Here is a 24264-nt window from a genome sequence, read left to right on the forward strand (position 1 = left end):
CTTCAGAGTGTTTTCTATCCAATACTAATAATAATATGCATATATTAGCAACTGGGACTGAGGAGCAGGCAGTTTACTCTGGGCACCTTTTCATCCAAGCTACTCAATACTGCCCCTGCAGACATAAGAAGTTAAGGAAATAGAAGCCTGGCTTATATAGAAGCCTGTCTCCAATAAGCGCCTGTTGTGTCTAGTGATTTAAGCAAATAAATGCCTGGGCTATTAACCTGTCTAGGATCAGCGTGGCGCTAGCGGCACCCCCCCCCCCCCCCCCACTGAAAAACCAGTGCCGCGAAATTCAAAAAAAATATTTTTTTAAAATATTTAACTTTCACAAATTAAAGTCCAATACAGCTAATGAAAGACACAGATCTTGTGAATCCAGTCAACATGTCCGATTTTTAAAATGTTTTACAGGGAAGACACAATATGTAAAGATGTACATCTATTACCTAAAAACACATTAGCATAATCCACCATCTTTTATTTGTCCACCAACACCAGTAGCCATCACCAATTCGGCTAAACTAAGATATTTATAGCCCCTAACCAACAAAAAAACTCATTAGATGACAGTCTGATAACATATTTATGGTATGGGATAGGTTTTGTTAGAAAAAAGTGCATATTTCAGGTAGATGGCATAAGTTACAATTGCACCCACCGTCACAAATGGAATAGAAAAACTACTTAGAGCAACGTGTTTACCTACTTACTAATCATCAAACATTTCGTAAAAATACACAGCATACACGAATCGAAAGACACAGATCCTGTGAATACAGACAATATTTCAGATTTTCTAAGTGTCTTACAGCGAAAACACAATAAATCGTTATATTAGCATACCACATATGCAAACGTTACCAGAGCATTGATTCTAGCCAAAGAGAGCGATAACGTAAACATCGCCAAAATATATTAATTTTTTCACTAACCTTCTCAGAATTCTTCCGATGACACTCCTGTAACATCATATTACACATTCCATATAGAGTTTGATCGCAAATGTTTATATTTAGCCACCAAAATCATGGTTAGACAATGTGAAATGTAGACAAGCTGGTAAAGAAAAAGTCCTTGCGCCACTTAGACAGTGATCTACTCTTATACATAAATACTCATAAACGTGACTAAAAAATATAGGGTGGACAGGGATTGATAGACAATTTAATTCTTAATACAATTGCGGAATAACATTTTTTAATTTATCCTTACTTTTCAATACAGTTTGCGCCTAGCGAAGCTACGTCATAAAACATGGCGTCCTAAGCCACTAAAATGTTTCGACAGAAACACGATTTATCATAATAAAAATGTCCTACCTTGAGCTGTTCTTCCATCAGTATCTTGGGCAAAGGATCCTTTCTTGAGAGCAATCGTCTTTTGGTGGAAAGCTGTCCTCTTGCCATGTGGAAATGCCTACTGCGTTCGGGATGAACTGAAAAGCGTGCCCAACTATTCACATCGTTGCAAAAATATATGTCCCAAAATCGCACTAAACGGATATAAATTGCTATAAAACGCTTTAAATTAACTACCTTATGATGTTTTTAACTCCCATAACGAGTAGAAACATGACCCGAGTAATATTACCCCCTTCACTAATGCTTGGAACAGGAGCGGGCCGGTGTCCTCTAGGCGCATGACGCAGCTCCAAAAGAATGACTAGCTTCACGGTTTTTTCATTTGTGGGGCCTGTGAACGCGCAATCGACCCCATTGGAATCGTCATCACGTAAAGGCATCCAGGGGAAGACGTAAGAAGTGTCCCTATAGTCATAGCAATATCAGTGCCGTTTTAACTGACTTCAGAACAGTGGCCAACATTTCTGAAATCTGAATCCATGTCAGGGAAATTGCTGTAGAATGGGCTCTGTTCCACTTAGAGACAAAATTTCAACTCCTATAGAAACTATAGACTGTTTTCTATCCAATAATAATAATAATATGCATATTGTACGATCAAGGATTTTGTGGGAAGCCGTTTCAAAAATTACCAAATTAGCATAAATAGTCTAAACAGCGCCCCCATCCCCAACAGGTTAATTGAAGTTTTACGATATGTTGAATCCATCTGAAATATAACTGATGTGTGCCACTGCACTGTAGGAAGAGGATGAGGAGCAAGCGGTGGCTGTGTGCTCATGGCTTTTATTGGTGCCACTGCTCGCAACAAATATGCAACAAATATACATTGTTACTTGTCTCACTATTCTTAAAGGGATAGTGCAAGATTTTGTCAATTAAGCCCTTATACTACTTACCGAGAGGCAGATAAACTTGTACGTCTCTGCATGCAGTTTGAAGGAAGTTGAAGGTAGTTTCGCGACCATTGCTAACTAGTGTAAGCGAGATGACTGAAAGTCTATGGGAACAGTTAGCATGCTAGCTGTTCCCATACACTTCCAGTAAATGGGCTAACACTAGGTAGCAACTTCCTTCAAACTGCACACAGAGAAATAAAAATGGTATCCATGAGTTCATCTGACTCTGAGTAAGAAGAAAAATATCTTAATTGCCAAATCTCGCACTATCCCTTTAAAAGCATGTATCGGCAGAAATATATACTGAACAAAAATATAAACACAAAGTGTTGATCCCATGTTTCATGAGCTGAAATAAAAAATCCCCAAAATATTCCATATGCACAAAAACCTTATTTCTCTCATATTTTGGGCACAAATTAGTTTACATCCCTGTTTGTGAATATTTCTCCTTTACCAAGATAATCAATCCACCAGACAGGTGTGGCATATCAAGAGGCTGATTAAATAGCATGATCATTACACAGGTGCACCTTGTGCTGGGGACAATAAAAGGTCACTCTAACGTGCAGTTTTGCCACACAACACAATGCTACAGATGTCTCAAGTTGAGGGAACGTGCAATTGGCATGCTGACTCCAGGAATGTCTGCCAGAGCTGTTGCCAGATAATTGAATGTTAATTTCTCTACCATAAGCCGCCTCCAACGTCATTTTAGAGAATTTGGCACTACGTCCAACCGGCCTCAACTGCAGACCACATGTAACCACTCCAGCCCAGGACCTCCACATCCAACTTCTTCACTTGGGGTCGTCTGATACCAGCCACCGGGACAAAACTGAGGAATATTTATGTTTGTAATAAAGTCCTTTGTGGGGAAAAACTCATTCTGATTGGCTGGGCCTGGCTCCCCAGTGGGTCAGGCCCTCCCATGGTTGTGGCCCTGCCCAGTCATGTGAAATCCATAGATTAGGGCCTAATTCATTAATTTATTTCAATTTTCTGATTTCCTTAAATGAACTGAAACTCAGTAAAATATTAGAAATTATTGCATGTTGCGTTTATATTTTTGTTCAGTATTTTTAAAAATATATCAAAATTAATATACAATAAATTCAAATAAATAATGATATTTCCTGGAGTGTCGATTTACCAGCGGCTGGGCGCCTGGCACAACAATATTTGTCACCACCCTAATCCCCATTTTTTCCCCCTTTTTTTTTCTTCTTTCCTTCTTTCTTTCTTCTTCTTCTTCTCTTTCTCAACCCTTCTCTCTCTCTCCGTTTTTTTTCTCCCCTTCTTTCTCTCACCCTCTCTCTCTCTGCACCATTTATTTTCAGGCTACAATGAAAGCGAGTTTAACTGGCAGAAATACCAAGAGGCTTGCAATGCTGAAGCTGCACCAAAGAATCTGTTTAAATCCCAAAATGGTGTAAGTGCTTGGTTGGGGTGCGGGAGTCAATGGAGGCTTAGCTGATCTACTTTCTCCTGTAAAGACAGCTGGGGCCAAATGCTGACCTTCATTCACACAGCAGAACAAAACAATATGTCCCAGTGGTTGTTGTAAAGCTCCCTCCACACTGCGGCAGAGATGCACCACTTTACTTTCTGTAGTTTTTTACAGTTACAAAAGCTGAAATTTTTATTGACTTGTCGTAGTAGTAGATAATTTTCAAATCATGCCACAATATTTCCACTATATTGTCATATATACATACGTATGTACAAAGTAGTATTACCCTGAGGGTTGAAGGCATGTGAGATACTGCTTGATTTTAATGAAAGGAAATTGATGAAGGGAAATTATAAATTATATGGTCATATCTCATGTTAAAACTCAACGTTTGTGCGCGCAAGCTTTTCCCTTATGGAAATGAAATCTCACATCTGGAATCATGTGAAAATGTGTTTTTGGAACACTTTACATGTGACATTTCACTTCAAGTGTGACATTTCACATTTCTCTTCAAGTGTGACATTTCACATTTAACTTCACATGTGAAAATGTGTTTTTGGAAAAATGTGTCATTATGATAAACACATTACTTTTTACAGTGTTTTCAAATTACATATTTGACACACTTTGACATACATGACTACATTGTGTATGTTTTATTTATACAGTAATTATTATTCAAAGTGGGATTTAAACACACAACCTCTTGTAAATGACTGATTTCACCTGTATTCCCGACACTTTAGATTTCAAAATAAATCTCAGCTTCCTTAAAAATACACTCAAGAAAAACTGTTATATTTATCATAGAGATTCAGAAGTAACATTGAAACAGAATAATAGGCCCCACCAACATTAGACAACTATACAGAAAACCCTTATGTTGCTGAAATAAGTACATCGATGATGAGAGAGACAATAGTCAGATTAACTGGTACTAAGTGCAGAGATGTATAATAGTTAGTGAATGTGTAGGGGAATTTTAGACACTGTGGTGCAGCAGAAAGATCAGTGCACCTCAAATCCATAGATTCTGAGTTCAAGTCCCAGGTGGGGTCATATTTTATCTGAACAGCGTACCACTTACTTTAAAACTCCTATACCATTACTTTACTTATGAGGGTTTGGGACACCTGGGACCATCGCGTGACATCCTGACGACTGGTAAAATAAATGTTTTGAGGACATCCTCACCCTTAAGGAAAAAACACATGAATTTCATGTGATGATGTGATCTTATGTAAAGCAACGTGATAAGATGAAATGAAACGTGACAACGTGAGCACATGTTAAAATAAATGTGACATGGGTATACACATTTTAACATGTGATAACATGACATTACACGTAAAAACATATTCTCATGTGAAGTGTTTCAAAAAGCACATGATTTCACATGTGAAATTTCACATGAATTGTTCCAGAAACACAATTCCACATCATTTCACATGTGAATCATGTGATTTTTCACATAAGGGGATGCTAGCAACCTGAATTTTTTTGCTATGTCACCAGAACATTGTATGGCTCTTTTGTATAATTTGCATTGACTGCAGAACTGACATCGTACAAGCTTAGTGTTTATGAACAGAATACAACAGAACACATTAACTGGGATGACATTCCCTCTCGTGGGAGACCAGAAAGTATTAGCAGAAAGACACACCTCCAAAAAACCACGCCTGCAATATTCTGATAGGCTGCCACTGCGACACTATGCTGCCAATCAGCAATTAATGTTGCATGTTGTCAACAGAAGAGTCAGTAAAGGTACAGTAGGTCGCCTGTATGTTACTGACAACATTTTGCAAGTAAGTTATTGTGAATTTTACATAAACTTACTGACAAATGGTTTGCAGTTCAACTAGTTTCCATTAAGTTGCTGGAAAATGCACAATAACCTATTTACAGTGCTGTTCATAAGAGACAAATGCTCTTACAAAGGTTGCAGAACAGACAATGTCAAAGAAGGTGCTCAATTTGCATCGGCATAACCATCAAATACTTAAACTGCCGGTTGACACACGTACCTGCCTGTCACAACACCTACTCAATCAAGGGTTTTTCTTTATTTTTACTATTTTCTACATTGTAGAATAAAATGAAGACATCAAAAATATGAAATAACACACATGGAATCATGTAGTAACCAAAAAAGTGTTAAACAAATCAAAATATATTTTATATTTGAGATTTTTCGAAAGTAGCCAGCCTTTGCCTTGATGACAGTTTTGCACACTCTTGGCATTCTCTCAACCAGCTTCATGAGGTAGTCAGCTGGAATGCATTTCAACTAACAGGTATGCCTTGTTAAAAGTTACATTTGTGGAATTTCTTTCCTTAATGCGTTGGGACATGGTAGGGGGGGGGGGGTATACTGAAGACAGCCCTATTTGGTAAAAGACCAAGTCCATATTATGGCAAGAAGAGCTCAAAGAGAAACGACAGTCCATTGTAACTTAAAGATAAAAAGGACAGTCAATTCAAAAACTTTGAAAGTTTCTTCAAGTGCAGTTGCAAAAACTGGCTCTCATGAGAACCTTCGCAGGAAAGGAAGACCCAGGTTAACCTCTGCTGCAGAGGATAAGTTCATTAGAGTTACCAGCCTCAGAAATTGCAGCCCAAATAAATGCTTCACAGCGGTCACGTAACAGACACATCTCAACATCAACTGTTCAGAGGAGACTGTGTGTGTCAGGCCTTCATGGTCGAATTGCTCCAAAGAAACCACTACTAAAGGACACAAAAGAAGAAGAGACTTACTTTGGCCAAGGAACACGAGCAATGGACATTAGACCGGTGAAATGATGTCCTTTGGTCTGATGAGTCCAAATTTGAAATTTTTGGTTCCAACCACCGTGTCTTTGTGAGACGCAGAGTAGGTGAACGGATGATCTCCGCATGTGTGGTTCACACCGTGAAGCATGGAGGAGGAGGTGTGATGATGTGGGGGTACTTTGCTGGTGACACTGTTGATGATTTATTTAGAATTCAAGGCACAGTTAACCAGCATGGCTACCACAGCATTATGCAGCGATACACCATCCCATCTGGTTCGTGCTTAGTGGGACTATCATTTGTTTTTCAACAGGACAATGACCCAACACAGCTCTTACACAGCATGGAGGTATTTGACCAAGAAGGAGAGTGATGGAGTGCTGCATCAGATGACCTGGTCTCCACAATCATCCGACCTCAACCCAATTGAGATGGTTTCGGATGAGTTAAACTCCAGAGTGAAGGAAAAGCAGCCAACAAGTGCTTAGCTAATGTGGGAACTCCTTCAAGACTGTTGGAAAAGCATTCATCATGAAGCTTGTTGAGAGAATGTGCAAAGCTGTCATCAAGGCAAAGGCTGGCTACTGTAAACACTTTTTTGGTTACTGCATGATTCCATATGTGTTATTTCACAGCTTTGATGTCTTCACTATTATTCTACAAGGTAGAAAATAGTTAAAATAAAGAAAAACCCTTGAATGAGTAGGTGTGTCCAAACTTTTGACTGGTATTGGTATGTATTTGACCACGCCACAAAATATGCTAATGAGCCCCACCAGTACATTGCCCCCACTTATCAAAGCGCAGTGATGATCGTACCTTTTATATTAGAAATATTGGGTAGAAAAATGTCACATTATACCTACAAGGTACCGAACTATACCAATTGAGTTCATATGTGTGCCTGTGAAGTGTACCTTAGACTTTTTTGTACCCCAGAGAACAACACTGTAACCCAATCATAACCTTATAGTGTGTTAATACATGTTCCAAGCAATATCTATGAACCTGGTGGCACTGCAGAAACATTGATGCACTCAAACAAGAGGTTGCAAGTTCAAATTACCAAAGCATCCACGTATACTCTGTCAAGTGTCCTTGAGCACTGCTAGTTTGTTAAATGTTACGTTTGTGGTGATAAATGGACAATTATTTATTTGATTCTGGTAAGTTTTTAGCAAAGGGCATGAATGTATTATTGCCAATACGTCTGTGGCCATATCTCTTTTATGTTCATAGACCTGGTGGCGTAGCAGGACATACTGTAGCGGGACATATCAGGGTATTTCCGACCATTAAAATCCCAGTTAAAGGAATACTTTGGGATTTTGGCACTTTATTTACTTCCCCAGAGTCAGATGAACTCGTGGTTACCATTTTTAAGTCTCTGCGTGCAGTTTGAAGGAAGTTACTAACTAGCGCTAGCACAATTGCTGACTTGCATTAACACAATGACTGGAATTCTATGGGTATATGCTAGCATGCTAGCAGATAACCATAGACTTCCAGTCATTACACTAACGCTAGCTAGCATTGGCTTGTGAAACTACCTCTAACTTCCTTGGTACTGGACACCGAGCCATAAAAATGCAATCATTGCCAAAATCCCGAAGTATCCCTTTAAGGCCCAAGTGTGGTCACAGTACAAAATTATACAATATGTTTTACACTAATTGAAACCAGAATACAGCAGCACACTGTCATAGTAATGAAATAACACCAAGTTGTTGTATATAATTTAGGCAAAGTGCAAAAATGTCTTCTTGCAACTAGTGCCTTATTCATGTCTGGTGCCGTATTCAACTAGTGCCGTATTCATATCCCTTGACTTATTCCACGTTTTGTTGTTACAGCCTGAATTTAAATTTTATTAAATGTTTTTCTCACCCATCTACACGCGGGACATATCAGGTTATTTCCGACAAAGTGAAAACATGTCTTTAGAAATATTAGCAAAATGATTGAAAATGAAATACGGAAATATCTAATTTATATGTATTCACACCCCTTAGTCAATACTTTGTAGAAGCACCTTTGGCGGCGATAACAGCTGTGAGTCTTTTGGAGTAAGTCTCTAACAGCTTTACACACCTGGATTGTACAAGCAGACTTTTTTTTTATCCTGAAAAACTCCCCAGTCCTTAACGATTACAAGCATAACCATAACATGATGCAGCCACCACCATGCTTATATGAAGAGTGGTACTCAGTGATGTGTTGTGTTGGATTTGCCCTAAACATAACGCTTTATAGAATTTTTTGTTTCGTATTAATGAAGTGCCTTGTTGCAAACAGGATGTATGTTTTGGAATATTTTATTTCTGTACAGGCTTCCTTCTTTTCACTCTGTCATTTAGGTTAGTTTTGTGGGGTAACTACAATGTTGTTGATCAATCCTCAGTTTTCTCCTATCACAGCCATTAAACTCTAACTGTTTTGAAGTCACCATTGGCCTCATGGTGAAATCCCTGAGCGGTTTCCTTCCTCTCTGGCAACTGAGTTAGGAAGGATGCCTTTATTTTTGTAGTGACTGGGTGTATTGATACACTATCCAAAGCCTAATTAATAACTTCTCCATGCTCAAAGGCATATTTTTAACAACTGTTTTTTCTGCCAATCTACCAATTGGTGCCCTTCTTTGCGAGGCATTGAAAAAACTCCATGGTCTTTGTGGTTGAATCTGTGCTTGAAATGCACTACTCGATTGAGGGACCTTACAGATAGTTGTATGTGTGGGGTACAGAGATGGGGTAGTTATTAAAAAATAATTTTAATCACTATCATTGGATAAGAAATGAGTCCATTCAACTTATATGATTTGTCAAGCACATGTTTACTCCTGAACCTATTTAAGCTTGCCGTAACAAAGGGGTTGAGTACTTATTGACTGAAGACATTTCAACTTTAAATTATTTATTAATTTAAATGTTCTACAAACAAAATTCCACTTTGACATTATGGGGTATTGGGTGTAGATCACTTACAGTTGAAGTCGGAAGTTTACATACACTTAGGTTGGAGTCATTAGAACTCGTTTTCCAACCACTCCACAAATTTCTTGTTAACAAACTATAGTTTTGGCAAGTTGTTTAGGACATCTACTTTGTGCATGACACAAGTAATTTTTCCAACAATTGTTTACAGACAGATTATTTCACTTATTATTCACTGTATCACAATTCCAGTGGGTCAGAAGTTTACATACACTAAGTTGACTGTGCCTTTAAACAGCTTGGAAAATTCCAGAAAATGATGTCATTGCTTTAGAAGTTTCTGGCAGGCTAATTGTCATACTTTGAGTCAATTGGAGGGGTACCTGTATTTCAAGGCCTACCTTCAAACTCAGTGCCTCTTCTCTTAACATCACAGGAAAATCAAAAGGAATCAGCCAAGGCCTCAGACAAAAATCTTAGACAAAAATCAAAAATCAAGTCTGGTTCATCCTTGGGAGCAATTTCCAAACGCCTGAAGGTACCACGTTCATCTGTACAAACAATAGTACGCACCTATAAACACCATGGGACCACGCAGCCATCATACCGCTCAGGAAGGAGACGCGTTCTGTCTCCTAGAGATGAACGTTCTTTGGTGAGAATAGTGTAAATCAATCCCAGAACAACAGCAAAGAAGATGCTGGATGAAACGGGTACAAAAGTATCTATATCCACAGTAAAACGAGTCCTATATCGACATAACTTGAAAGGCCGCTCAGCAAAGAAGAAGCCACTACTCCAAAACCGCCATAAACAAGCCAGACTACGGTTTGCAACTGACAAAGATCGTACTTTTTGGAGAAATGTCCTCTGGTCTGATGAAACAAAAATAGAACTGTTTGGCCATAATGACCATCGTTATGTTTGAAGGAAAAGGGGGAGGCTTGCAAGCCGAAGAACACCATCCCAACCGTGAAGCACGGTGGTGGCAGCATCATATTTTGGGGGTGGTTTGCTGCAGGAGGGACTGGTGCACTTCACAAAATAGATGCCTTCATGAGGTAGGAACATTATGTGGATATATTGAAGCAACATCTCAAGACATCATTCAGGAAGTTAAAGCTTGGCCCTAACCTCAATCCTGTAGAAAATGTGTGGGCAGAACTGAAAAAGTGTGTGCGAGCAAGGAGGCCTTCAAACCTGACTCAGTTACACCAGCTCTGTCAGGAGCAATGGGCCAAGATTCACTCAACTTATTGTGGGAAGCTTGTGGAAGGCTACCCAAAACGTTTGACCCAAGTTAAACAATTTAAAGGCAATGCTACCAAATACTAATTGAGTGTATGTAAACTTCTAACCCACTGGGAATGTGATGAAAGAAATAAGCTGAAATAAATAATTCTCTATTATTTTGACATTTCACATTCTTAAAATAAAGTGGTGATCCTAACTGACCTAAGACAGGGAATTTTTACTAGGATTAAATGTCAGGAATTGTGAAGAACTGAGTTTAAATGTATTTGGGTAAGGTGTATGTAAACTTCTGACTTCAACTGTACAGAAAATCAAAATTGTATAAATATTAAATTCAAGCTGTAACACAACAAAATGTGTAAAAAATTAAAGGGGTGTGAATTCTTTCTGAGGGAACTGTATAGACAATCCATTATACCCATAGATGTGGTGGCACATCAGGAACTTGAGGAAGCTACAGTAGCAACCAAGACGTTGTGAGTTCAAATCCCAAGTGAGGTTTTACTGTCTTACTGTCCTTTTAACATTAACACCTTAATTTAGCTGTAAAAATACAGTAATTTATTGTAGATTTGCTGTATTTTCACTGTAACTACACAAAAACTTCCAGGGGAGCATGACACAGCATTCTAAGAATGTCCTAAAAGTGTCATGGGGACGTCGCTGTAAAAACCGGAAACTGGACAAAACCTGCAGTAAAAGTAAAATATTCTCAATTACATTTGACACCTGGGTTTTCGCATGTGCTTATTCTTTTCATGTTAAGTGCTCATATTGTCACGTGTAGTTTCAAGTTATCAAATGTTGCTTGAAATTAAACCATGTTATCACGTGTGAAATTCATGTGTTTTTTCTTCAGGGTTAAGGGTAGAATCTGTATGCTATGGTATGTCAATAATTACTTAAATCCTCCTTTGACATGAATGCATGATTTCTTCTTTTAAGTTTAAAGTCAGAAAGTATGAAGCCCTTTGTGATTTGTCTCTCTGTGTCAACAGACTACGAGCACCTCTAAGTTTCAGGTGGGCATGAAACTGGAGGCAGTGGACAGAAAGAATCCATGCCTGGTGTGTGTGGCCTCGGTGGCCGACATCGTGGACAATCACTTCCTGGTTCATTTTGACAACTGGGACGACACCTATGACTACTGGTGAGACACCTACAATTTAGTTAACCCTTTACACTTGTGGGAATTGGCCTATAAGGATAGGGCTACATTTAAATGTGTCTTACAGAAGAAATAATAAATGCATATGCATAAGCATGGTAGCATTTAAAAGGGAACAGTTTGGAAATTAGGGGGACACAACAGTTCTCCTGACACAAGACTGAATCCAAACATGACACTGTTGATTTTATGTGCATTTTACATTTACTGTACATTTCGCCACATTTGTTGATAACGAAATCTGAAAATAAGAACATTCCTGGAAAATGTTGGGGTAGGTGCGACATAAGACAAAAAAATGACAAAGGTTTGAGTGAGAAGACTAACTGGTATCTTCAAGTGGCCACACACCTCTCCAAAGTGTGCACAGTTCCTAAGTTATTTCAAGGAATTTCTTATGACTCAAAAAAAAGTCTTCAACTATAAGGACCAACATTTTTTAATAACTCTACTACAGTAGATGTACTAGAGTGGAACACAACCCTCTGTCCCTGCCATCACACAATTACTGTTGTTGTTTACTCAATCCAAAAACTGCCCATTTTAAAAGCTTGTTCTGTTACCTACATCACTAACTAAATTATATAATAGATTCTTATAGTGTTAGGGTTTCACAAGGCAATTCAGAGAAACGGATCTTAATTTTGGTGCGCATAGAAAGGAGTCATGAGTGCATTCAGGTGCATTTTCCGATGGGTGAACTTTCTTCACAATAGACAAACAGGCTCATTCTGTTCAGAACAAACCAGGGTATACGGCCATCATAAACATTGCCACTGTATATGACGTGAGTTTTATGATATGGAAATGTGAAGGGTACATTTGGCTTGCTTGTATGACATCAAAGCAGTATTTACTAAAATCCTCCACGTTTCAGCTTTCATAATTAATGGAGTCCTCTTAGTTTATAGCATTTCCCTGAGCTCTGACGTCATTTGTAGCATGTTACTGTTCAAGTCCCTGTGTTCCAATTTAGGCGCTTATCAATGCACAAATCTGCCATTTTCAACACGTGCACGAGTGTGAAGGGTTAAAACTGTTTTTATTATTTTAAATTCAGCTTTCTGTGAGTTAGAAGTTGATGAGAATATGGAAAAGCGTGTGTGTGTGAAATTGGTCATTTCAGTTTAACTTCTCAGATTGTTATGAGACACTATTTTTGATATAACTGAAGTAAACTTCAGCGGATCTGGTTCTGTCTTCTCAAAGTTTAAAAGGAAGTGTCTGTCTAGCGTTACATTTTGGGTATCTTGTTGCTACTTTGAATGTTAAATGAAGGAATTTGTCAAAATCAGACCAGAGGTTAAGGTGTTCTAGCCAGAGGAGACGTGATCATCATTTGTCTACTGATGTTTGCTGTCAGTAACTGATAGGTTACACCATAAGGTTGTTTTGTAGCTGTAGTGCATGTCTCATTCAACTTTATATTACATTGTGTATAATTAGCTTTGTTACCTTATAGAGTGACAGAAGAGAGTGTGTGTGTGTGTGTGTGTGTGTGTGGCTGGGTGCGCACATGTGTGCATAATCTTTGTGTGTGTACATGTATCATCTTCAATGTAAGATCTCTCTGAAGTTCTGTCGTCAGTGAATCAGTGACAGTTTACCAGCTAATTGCTAAGAGGAGTTTGATTGATTACATATCATGTGACGCATGGCCCAATTCATCCAGTGAAAAGCTTGATATGGGAGAAAAATAGAAGCTGTGTAATTAGATATGATGTAATGGTTGAAGAGGAGAACTGACAGTCGTCTCTGGGAAAAGACAAACGTTTGTTCTCAAGAGTTGCCTGGCTGAGATATTTTCAGGGTATTTTCTTTTTCATTTTTTCCTGTATTTTTCCTCTTTCCCTGTGTCATACCGAGACTTTCCAGTAGGAGAAGCTCCTAGCTTCCTAGCCTCCTAACTGTCTACAAAGACATGTAGAAATCATGGTTCCCCACAGCTCATTACATTCACAAACACACATGCACACACTCAACATGTACACCCACACTCACAGTGTCTCTTACACACAGGCTCAAACACACTTGCATGCTCACACGTTCACAAACTCGCACACACGCACGCACACCTTGCACACAATTGCATTCTCTCAGACACTCTACTGGCTCACCAGGGAGCATGTGTGGAATTGTTGGTCAAATACCATGGCCCAAGGGACATGGCAAGCCCCATGATTGGCTATTCTGCAAAATTACACAGCTGCTGTGTCATTTCAAAGCACACAGAAGATTAATGGAATTCCTATTGTATTGTCTGATTGATTGTGTTTGTAGGTACATGTTAATCTAGCCGGCCTGTACAATAAGTGAAATTGCAATATTCTCCCGGTCACAAACCGGGTATTGTACATGTAAATTGAATTTAGAGGTTGTTGTAATGTCTTACCTCAGGAGGATTGAAATCAAATTGTACGTGTGTGTGTAGATGAAGAAGTGGGTGTGTGGGTGTGTAGATGAGGAAGTGTGTGTGTGTGTAGGAAGACAATGTAAAGTATGCTATGGTAAAGTGTAGTGTGTGTGTATGTTTTAGGTGTGACGCCAGCAGCCCTCACATCCACCCAGTGGGCTGGTGCCAGGACCACGGACGACCTCTTACTGCACCTCAGGGTGGGTAGCTAGCCCAGCACACACACTATACTGTCATTGAGGATGCTGTTTGAATAGTGTCTGCTAAAATGACCTTGTCTCCTCTCCACTTCAGCCATGTTTGGCTATTCTCCACTTTAGTCCCCATGTTAGTACAAAGATATTAACCTTTATCATAAATCCCCCTTCATCTTCCATGTAAAATCATGAGTTATTCATTTAATTTCCCCTCTAATTTGCTGGTAAATTTCCCCCTTCCACCACACACTTTTTAAAGACCTTGAAAGAATCATAACTCATATTGTATGGAGATAGGACATCAACGACCTTGGAAAGAATCATAACTCATATTGTATGGAGATAGGACATCAACGACCTTGGAAAGAATCATAACTCATATTGTATGGAGATAGGACATCAACGACCTTGGAAAGAATCATAACTCATATTGTATGGAGATAGGACATCAACGACCTTGGAAAGAATCATAACTCATATTGTATGGAGATAGGACATCAACGACCTTGGAAAGAATCATAACTCATATTGTATGGAGATAGGACATCAACGACCTTGGAAAGAATCATAACTCATATTGTATGGAGATAGAACATCAGTAGGACATTCATTTCTATGTACAGTATGACATGTGCATCATCCTGAATGAGACTTCATCACAGCTGTTCTTTAGTAATGCATGCCTTTCAATGCATAACAAAAATCTAAACATTAGCTATTTACTTGACAATTGTTTTTGTTTATATACAGTTGAAGTTGGAAGTTTACATACACCTTAGCCAAATACATTTAAACTCAGTTTTTCACAATTCCTGACATTTAGTCCTAGTAAAAATTCCCTGTCTTAGGTCAGTTAGGATCACCACTTTATTTTAAAAATGTGAAATGTCAGAATAATAGTAGAGTGAATGATTTATTTCAGCTTTTATTTCTTTCATCACATTCCCAGTGGGTCAGAAGGTTACATACACACAATTAGTATTTGGTAGCATTGCTTTTAAATTGTTTAACTTGGGTTAGTCATTTCGGGTAGCTTTCCACAAGCTTCCCACAATAAGTTGTGTGAATTTGGCCCATTCCTCCTGACAGAGCTGGTGTAACTGAGTCAGTTTGAAGGCCCCCTTGCTCGCACATGCTTTTTCAGGTCTGCCTACACATTTTCTATAGGATTGAGGTCAGGGCGTTGTGATGGCCACTCCAATACCTTGACTTTGTTGTCCTTAAGCCATTTTGCCACAACTTTGGAAGTATGCTTGGGGTCATTGTCCATTTGGAAGACCCATTTGCGACTAAGCTTTAATTTCCTGACTGATGTCTTGAGATGTTGCTTCAATATATCCACATCATTTTCTTTCCTCATGATGCCATCTATTTTGTGAAGTGCACCAGTCCCTCCTGCAGCAAAGCACCCCCACAACATGATGCTGCCACCACGTGCTTCACGGTTGGGATGGTGTTCTTTGGCTTGCAAGCCTCCCTTTTTCCTCCAAACATAACGATGGTCTTTATGGCCAAACAGTTCTATTTTTGTTTCATCAGACCAGAGGACATTTCTCCAAAAAGTGCGATATTTGTCCCCATGTGCAGTTGCAAACCGTAGTCTGGCTTTTTATGGCGGTTTTGGAGCAGTGGCTTCTTCCTTGCTGAGTGGCCTTTCAGGTTATGTTGATATAGGACTCGTTTTACTGTGGATATAGATACTTTTGTACCCGTTTCCTCCAGCATCTTCATAAGGTCCTTTGCTGTTGTTCTGGGATTGATTTGCACTTTTCGCACCAAAGTACGTTCATCTCTAGGAGACAGAATGCGTCTCCTTCATGAGCAGTATGATGGCTGCGTGGTCCCATGGTGTTTATACTTGCATACATTTGGAAATTGCTCCCAAGGATGAACCAGACTTGTGAAGGTCCACCATTTTTTTCTACTTCAATTGACTCAAAGGATGTCAATCAGCCTAACAGAAGCTTCTATAGTTTGTTAGTTTGTTAACAAACTATAGTTTGTTAACAAGAAATTTGTGTATTGGTTGAAAAACAAGTTTTAATGACTCTAACCTAAGTGTATGTAAACTTCCGACTTCAACTATACCATGACAGCGCCGAAGAAAGGGGTAATAACACGGTACACATCAGATCATGTAAAATGTTAACATAATGACTTAGTTGTCAATTGCATTTGCATTCAAAGTGTAGCTTGTGTTTTAATCCAGACATCAGCAGATGTAATGTTTACCACACCTGTCAGCATTCACCTCCACCTCCTCCTCCGCAGTAGATGTTACTGTAGGCTACATCATGCCCCATAGCTCTGCTTTAATCTCATCATATGGAACGGTTGATCCGTTGACAGCTTTGACAGCCCAGCTCTAATATTTCTCTCTTGACTTACATAAAACCAAGGATCTCAGATCAGCACCTCATCAGTCCTGATTCTGTCAATCATTTAAAAGTCTCTGATCTGCAGTCAGTAGCTACGATGATAAAGTAAAGTTGCTGGGTTTGTCGGTGTAACGTTCAATGGGACTAGGCAACAGGAGGTATCTAGAATTTCACCCTGTGTTTCTGATATAAACATTACATATATATTATTGCCGTAGTGGGCCACTACTGAGCCCTTTCACCCAGTCGTGATTGTGTTGTCTGACTCAACATTAAGTACGGCTCAGGTCATGGTAATGGGGTAGGAATTACATACAGGGAGCTATAAAGTGAAACTCACCCAATGGTAAGGAATCCAGGTCAGAAGCTTTTGAGGATATCGAAACCCGCTAGGCTCTCTCCTGTTCCCTCGCTCGTTCTCCTGTTCTCCAATATGCAGAGGTGCTCAGTTGTGCCATTTGGTTAATGTTCTCCCTGTGAACTGTATGTCATAAAACATAATTTTTCATAATTTTTGTGCTTTAAAGCGAGAGCTGTTAAATGAGAGAGAGACAGAGAGAGCTGTTATCACAGCTGTTGAGTAAAACATTATTGAAAGTCCTTGATCCATGCCTTGTCTTGTGCAGAGAGCATTTAATTGACCATTTGGAATAGGTTTACACTCTCGCTGTCTCTGTCTCTCGCCAAACTCCTATCAGACCAGCTAGCCTTTAGCTCAGCTAAAGCCGTTACAGTGGTGCATACAATATGAGGTAATTGGAGATAGAGCTTGAAATGCAGGTGCTTGCCTGGCTGGCTTTAGTGAACACCAACATGATGGTATCTGTCTTTTTGGATCGAATGTTTTTTTTCTTGTAAAATATATGTTATACATAAACTGATTGCAACAAACATCAATATGAAGTGAATGTGTTGAAACCACATCCCTTGCTTTAACTTAATATGGACTCATCATTGCTGTCATGTGCAGTATGATGTCACATCCTTTTCCTCAAGGAATTTGAGATCAAGGGAACAACTGCTGCTCTGGTTTACTTACTTTTATTATGTTATACACTGAGTATACCAAACATTAGGGACACCTTCCAAATATTGAGTTGTATCCCCTTTTGCCCTCAGAACAGACTCAATTCGTCGGGGCATGGACTCTACAAGGTGTCGAAAGCGTTCCACAGGGATGCTGACCCATGTTGACTCCCACAGTTGTGTCAAGATGGTTGGATGTCCTTTGGGTGGTGGACCATTCTTGATACACACAGGAAACTGTTGAGTGTGAAAAGCCCAGCAGCATTGCATTCTTGACACAGACCGATGCGCTTGGCACCTACTACCATGGCCCGTTCTAAGACATTCATCTTTTGTCTTGCCCACTTACCGACTGAATGGCACACATACACAATCCATGTCTCAATCGTCAAGAGGCTTAAAAATTCTTCTTTAACCTGTCGCCTCCCCTTCATCTTCACTGATTTGAAGTGGATTTAACACGTGACATCAATAAGGGATCATAGCTTTCACATAGCTTTGTTTCCCTGAGAATCTGGGAAGGTGAAAATTCCCATTACTTTGAAATAGATGCATCTATAGGCACTTTACCAACATATTTACTACCACTACTTCCAGCTGCCTCTATGCACAGAACATATTTTGTCTAACATACATTTAATGTTTTATTAATTTCTTGTGGCTGAAGCATCTGCCAACTTGTGAGAAGGAGCCATTTTAGCCTATTGAGATGCACAAATGCATTTTCTCTTGGATGTTTTACTGGAATGAAATCTAGTTTCAAATTTGAGTTTCATCATAAAGACACAATATATGAACAGTTCCCAAGTAGCCATTCAAGTTTATTATTGAACCATTTGCGATTGGCTCAAATGTCCAAGGCCTCTAACTCCCTCTGACTACTCTCTGGCTTGGGACTGGAGTGTGTTATTTCTGTACAGTCATTTTCCTCTCTTCTATATTAGTTCCACAAAAACTACTGAGGCAGAGTCCTGTAGAGCCAATCACTTACTAATTGGAGCCTCCACAACTCAATCTCCAATAGCTAACCATAATTATCTCCGCAACCAGGCGATATGTGTACATTTGGTCCCCTGCATATGTTGCACCCATCTGTGTGTGTGTGTGTCGCGTTCAAGTTTTCAAGCACATTTTTCTTTTGATGAAATTGTCACAGCCGTTAACAGTCACAGTTTGAAGTTGTTGCATGTGTTTGTGTGCGCGAGCTTGCAAGTGTGTGATTAATTCGATTTGTGTTTTGGATTGTGTTCAAGGACACCCCAATCCAGAACATTTCCTGTGGGAGGAGTACTTACAAGACAATGGTTCCACGGCGGTTCCAAGCCAGGCTTTCTGTATGGTAAGCAATAGGCATGGAACAGCAGGCTAGCCTGTGTTGCACAGCACCATTGTTATTCCCAGCCTCTGCTGCAATCTAACGGCTGATTTCGTGTTTCATAATGATTCCTTTTATTGTCTAAAAATAACTACGAACAATTGTAATTAAAGGCAGTTTAATAACTGTTGTGGTTCAGTTCCTTTTCACAATAATGACACAAATCATGTTTTTCTCAGTTTGACATTAGTTTGTCTCTTTCCCAGACCTGTCTTTCTCATTCAGATACTTCTGTTTCAAAACGATTCTTTCCCATAAAGAACTCCACTGTCAGCCTCCTCTCCCCCTGTGACATCTGCACAGCACAATTTCACACCTTCAAATCCTCTCCTCTGGCTGAGTTTCTGGCTGACAGGGCCTGTCCTCTCCTCTGCTCTCCTCCACTCTGCATGTTCTGCTCTTCTCTCTCAGAGATGTGTACAGTGTCCTGTCTTCCGCCTCCTCCCTACCTCTTTCTCTCTCTCTCTTTCTCATGTCCTCTCCTGTCTTCTTTTTCTCTCCCTCTCTTTTGGCTGGGAAGTGTATGGGGCTTTTTGGGAGTCTCGACAGGCTTGATTGCCATCTCTAACGCCTTTTCTCTCTCTCCGCCCCCTCTCTTCCTCTCTCCCCTGTCACAGAGACCGCCTCACAGTTTCCAGGTGAACATGAAGCTGGAGGCGGTGGACAGGAGGAACCCCATGCTGGTCCGCGTGGCCACCGTCTCAGACACTGAGGACTACAGGGTCAAGGTGAGGGAAAGGAAAGGGGGATACCTAGTCAGTTGTACAACTGAATGCATTCAATTGAAATTTGTCTTCCGCATTTAACCCAACCCCTCTGAATCAGAGAAGTGCGGGGGGCTGCCTTAATCGACTTCCACGTCATCGGCGCCAGGAGAACAGTAGGTTAACTGCCTTGCTCAGGTGCAGCACGACAGATTTTTACCTTGTCAGGTCGGGATTCGACCCAGCAACCTTTTGGTGACTGACCCAACGCTCCTACCCGGTGAAGGGGTGGGGTTAGGGAGAGAACAATGGAGTGAGGAGTGAGGAAATTAGTGATAGATGAAATGAGAGCGAGAGGAAGAGCTTTTTAGAGTGAAAAAGGAAAGAGTGAGACAGGGGATGCGAGGAGGTTGTGCATGTGGAAAGAAGTGAGGGGGGTGGTAGTCAGGATGAGGAGGCCAGCAATGTGTTCTATTGGATTTGCCCCAAACATAACATTTTCTATTCAGGACAAAAAGTCAATTGCTTGCCACATTTATTGCAGTATTACTTTAGTGCCTTGTTGGAAACAGGATGCATGTTTTTGGAATATTTTTATTCTGAACAGGCTTCCTTCTTTTCACTCTGTCAATTAAGTTAATATTGTGGAGTAACTATAATGTTGTTGGTCCACCCTCAGATTTTCTCATACCACAGCCATTTAACTCTGTAAATCATTGGCCTCATGAAGAAATCCATGAGCGGTTTCCTTCCTCTCCTGCAACTGAGTTAGGAAGGACGGCTGTATCTTTGTAGTGATTGAGTGTATTGATACACCATCCAAAGTGTAAACAATAACAATAACTTTACACATGCAAAGTGTAAACAATAACTTCACCATGCTCAAAGGAATGTCTGTTTTTTTTTTACCCATCTACCAATAGGTGCCCTTTGCGAGGCATTGGAAAACCTCCCTGGTCTTTGTGGTTGAATTCGTGTTTGAAATTCACTGCTCAACCGAGGGACCTTACAGATAATTGTATGTGTGGGATACAGAGATGAGGTAGTCATTCAAAAATCATGTTAAACTCTATTATTGCACAAAGAGTGAGTCTATGCAACTTATTATGTGACTTGTTAAGCACATTTTTACTCCTGAAGTTATTTATGCATGCCATAACAAAGGGATTGAATACTTATTGACTCAAAACATTTCAGCTTTCAAAACAAATTGAAAAACATAATTTCACTTTGACATTTTGGGATATTGTGTGTAGGCCAGTGACAAGGCCAGGGATATTGTGTGTAGGCCAGTGTTACCAAACTTCCAAACAAGCTTCAACGCCATACAACAGTCCTTCCGTGGCCTCCAACTGCTCTTAAATGATAGTAAAATTAAATTCATGTTCTTCAACCGATCGCTGCCTGCACCTGCCCGCCCGACTAGCATCACTACTCTGGACGGCTCTGACTTAGAATATGTGGACAACTATAAAATCCTAGGTGTCTGGCTAGCCAAAAACTCTCCTTCCACACTCACATTAAGCATCTCCAATTCTAAGTTAAATCTAGAACCGGCTTCCTATTTCGCAACAAAGCCTCCTTCACTCATGCTGCCAAACATACCCTCGTAAAACTGATCCTTGACTTCGGCGATGTCATTTACAAAGTAGCCTCCAACACTCTACTCAGCAAATTGGATGCAGTCTATCACAGTGCCCTCCGTTTTGTAACCAAAGCCCCATATACTACCCACCACTGCGACCTGTATGCTCTGGTTGGCTGGTCCTCGCTACAAATTCGTCGCCAAACCCACTGGCTCCAGGTCATCAATAAGTCTTTGCAAGGCAAAACTCTGCCTTATCTCAGCTCACTGGTCACCATAGCAACACCCACCCATAGCACGCGCTCCAGCAGCTATATTTCACTGGTCATTCCCAAAGCCAACACCTCCTTTGGCCACCTTTCCTTCAAGTTCTCTGCTGCCAATGAATGGAACGAATTCCAAAAATCACTTAAGTTGGAGACCCATATCTCCCTCTCTAACTTTTAGCATCAGCTGTCAGAGCAGCTTACCGATCGCTGCAGCTGTACACAGCCCATCTGTAAATAGCCCATCCAACCAACTGCTTACCTCATCCCCATATTTGTTTTTGTTTTTCTGCTCTTTTGCACACCAGTATTTCTCCTTGCACATCCTCATCTGCATATCTATCCCTCCAGTGTAAATTGCTAAATTGTAATTACTTTCTCCACTATTGGCCTATTTATTGCCTTACATCCTTACTTCATTTGCACACACTGTATTCAGACTTTTCTGTTGTGTTATTGACTGTACGTTTGTTTATCCCATGTGTAACTCTGTGTTGTTGTTTTTGTTGCACTGTTTTGCTTTATCTTGGCCAGGTCGCAGTTGTAAATGAGAACTTGTTCTCAACTGGCCTTCCTGGTTAAATAAAAGTGAAATAAAAAAAAAAATAGTAAAGTTTCAAACAGTGCTCTACTAGGAGCAGAAACAACTGTGGATTTGGAACTAGGTCTTATCGTTAATCCTGGTGTCTCAAAACCTTTTTTTGTTACTGTCTCTTTATACGATCGAAAGAGCATTTTAAACATGATTACAGCGCTCTGTCTTTAGGAGGGCTTTCTGTTGATCGCTGTGCTCTTTGTGTCCTTGTCTCCTGTACGTCAGCTGTGTTCTTTGTGTATGTTGGCCTGTTTAATTGTCCATTATAATACATGTTTTTCTATTTGGTTTAAATGTTTTATTTTCTGTGCAGTACTTTGAGATTATTCTGTATAGTGAAAAGCCCTTTATGTATGTCAGATATAATTTTTAGTACTAACGTGGCTGTCTCTCCCTTTTGCTCTCTTTCGCTCTCTCTCTCTGTATTACTCAGATCCGTTTTGACGGCTGGCATGAGAAGTTTGACTTCTGGGTGGACTCTGACCTGCCGGACCTTCACCCTGTGGGCTGGTGTGCCCGGACAGGTCATCCCCTGGAACCCCCCCTCTGTGAGTTCACCACCCCAGTGTGTGTGTGCTCTTCGCTAACCATTCCAACTCAACGCTCACATGTACACACAAATCAATGCACTCGTCCATGCTTCTCAAGGACCTCTCCATCCATTAAATCCCCACTATTGATTTTGTTCCTTTCAGAGGTGAATCTCACTGACATTAGAGCACAGCTATCTGATGTATGGGTACAAAGTCTTTTCTATGGCACAAGGCTTTGTACTGCGCTTTAAATCCTAACCACAACTCCACAGCCAATAGCACAGTATCTCTGCCCTAAAACAACTTTAAAGTAACTGTCCAGTGAAAATCTCACTTTTAAATGTTCATATTATATTACCACTTATCCAAATAATGTAGTTGACTCATGTTATAATCATATTTCTGGCCAAAGCCTAAATTGGAGATAAAAACACACCTCAAATGTTTATCTCAAAACGTTAAAAAGAAAAACACTTGAAATTTGCTTGGATAATGACATCATTATCTTTGGCGGAGACAGACCCGTGTGTGACTAATCCAGCAACTTTTTAATTTTTTTCAAATTCTCGGGTGGGGAGAAGGATCTTTCTCGAGACTAGGGGAGACATGTGCTTACTGCACACAGGCAAGGTAGCTAGCAAGCAAGCCAAGCAATCCACAGCTGGTCTTGGCAAAAAGGACAAAGCCTATGCAACAACTATCTTGCCAGTCACTTCTATTTTAAGTTATGTGGTTTGTAAAAGTTGGCCTGCTGGCTATTTAGAAGCAGTTATCTAAGGTTAGCATGCTAATGGTAGCAATCGTTAGCTAAGAAAGCAAGTCAAAGCAGATCTTTCACACAACCATCTTAACATTCCATTTTATTTTAAATCCTGTGGTTTGTAGCTAAAAGTTATGTCAAGAGAACTTCGCTGTTGTGTTAGCTGTTGTTGACTGATATAGATAGCAGTAGTAGCTAGCTAGCTTCATGACTAGCTAGTTACGTAGCTAACAACAAAAATATCAGCAATTTAGTGACAGTGAAGTAAAGAACAGAAATGACTCACACTTGTGAAATAATCAGCCTGCATTTATTGCTGTTATAGTGACGTGCCCTAGTAGTTCCATTGTGCATTTCCATATTCTGAATCCATCCATACTATTTGACTTGGTGCAGAGAGGCTCGGGCAGTCTGCCCCAGTGCCCCCATGTGGGAGCTAATGTGAATATCCAAATGTATACATGTCTCATTGGCTGAGCAGTCAAATCAGTAAAAATAATGTACCAGTATACACCCAAACCACTCTCTGTTGTTTCCAAACAGGCAAATAAGGGGCACAGGGAAATATACTTTTTAA

The 24264-nt window shown here is 40.0% G+C and overlaps 1 protein-coding gene across 5 annotated transcripts in view; it reads left to right on the forward strand.

The window, feature by feature from the left end:
* The window catches only part of LOC129859201 (lethal(3)malignant brain tumor-like protein 4), a 131871-nt gene that overhangs the window by 21585 nt on the left and 86022 nt on the right, over positions 1 to 24264 (forward strand). For all 5 annotated transcript variants that reach the window (XM_055928663.1, XM_055928664.1, XM_055928665.1 and 2 more), the window contains 6 exons: positions 3607 to 3698; positions 11686 to 11837; positions 14392 to 14468; positions 19123 to 19208; positions 19862 to 19972; positions 22828 to 22942. In XM_055928663.1, coding sequence (XP_055784638.1) covers positions 3607 to 3698; positions 11686 to 11837; positions 14392 to 14468; positions 19123 to 19208; positions 19862 to 19972; positions 22828 to 22942 — 633 coding nt within the window. The remainder of the gene's footprint in view (positions 1 to 3606; positions 3699 to 11685; positions 11838 to 14391; positions 14469 to 19122; positions 19209 to 19861; positions 19973 to 22827; positions 22943 to 24264) is intronic.

This window comes from Salvelinus fontinalis, chromosome 7, assembly GCF_029448725.1.
Source record: "Salvelinus fontinalis isolate EN_2023a chromosome 7, ASM2944872v1, whole genome shotgun sequence".
NCBI lineage: Eukaryota > Metazoa > Chordata > Actinopteri > Salmoniformes > Salmonidae > Salvelinus > Salvelinus fontinalis.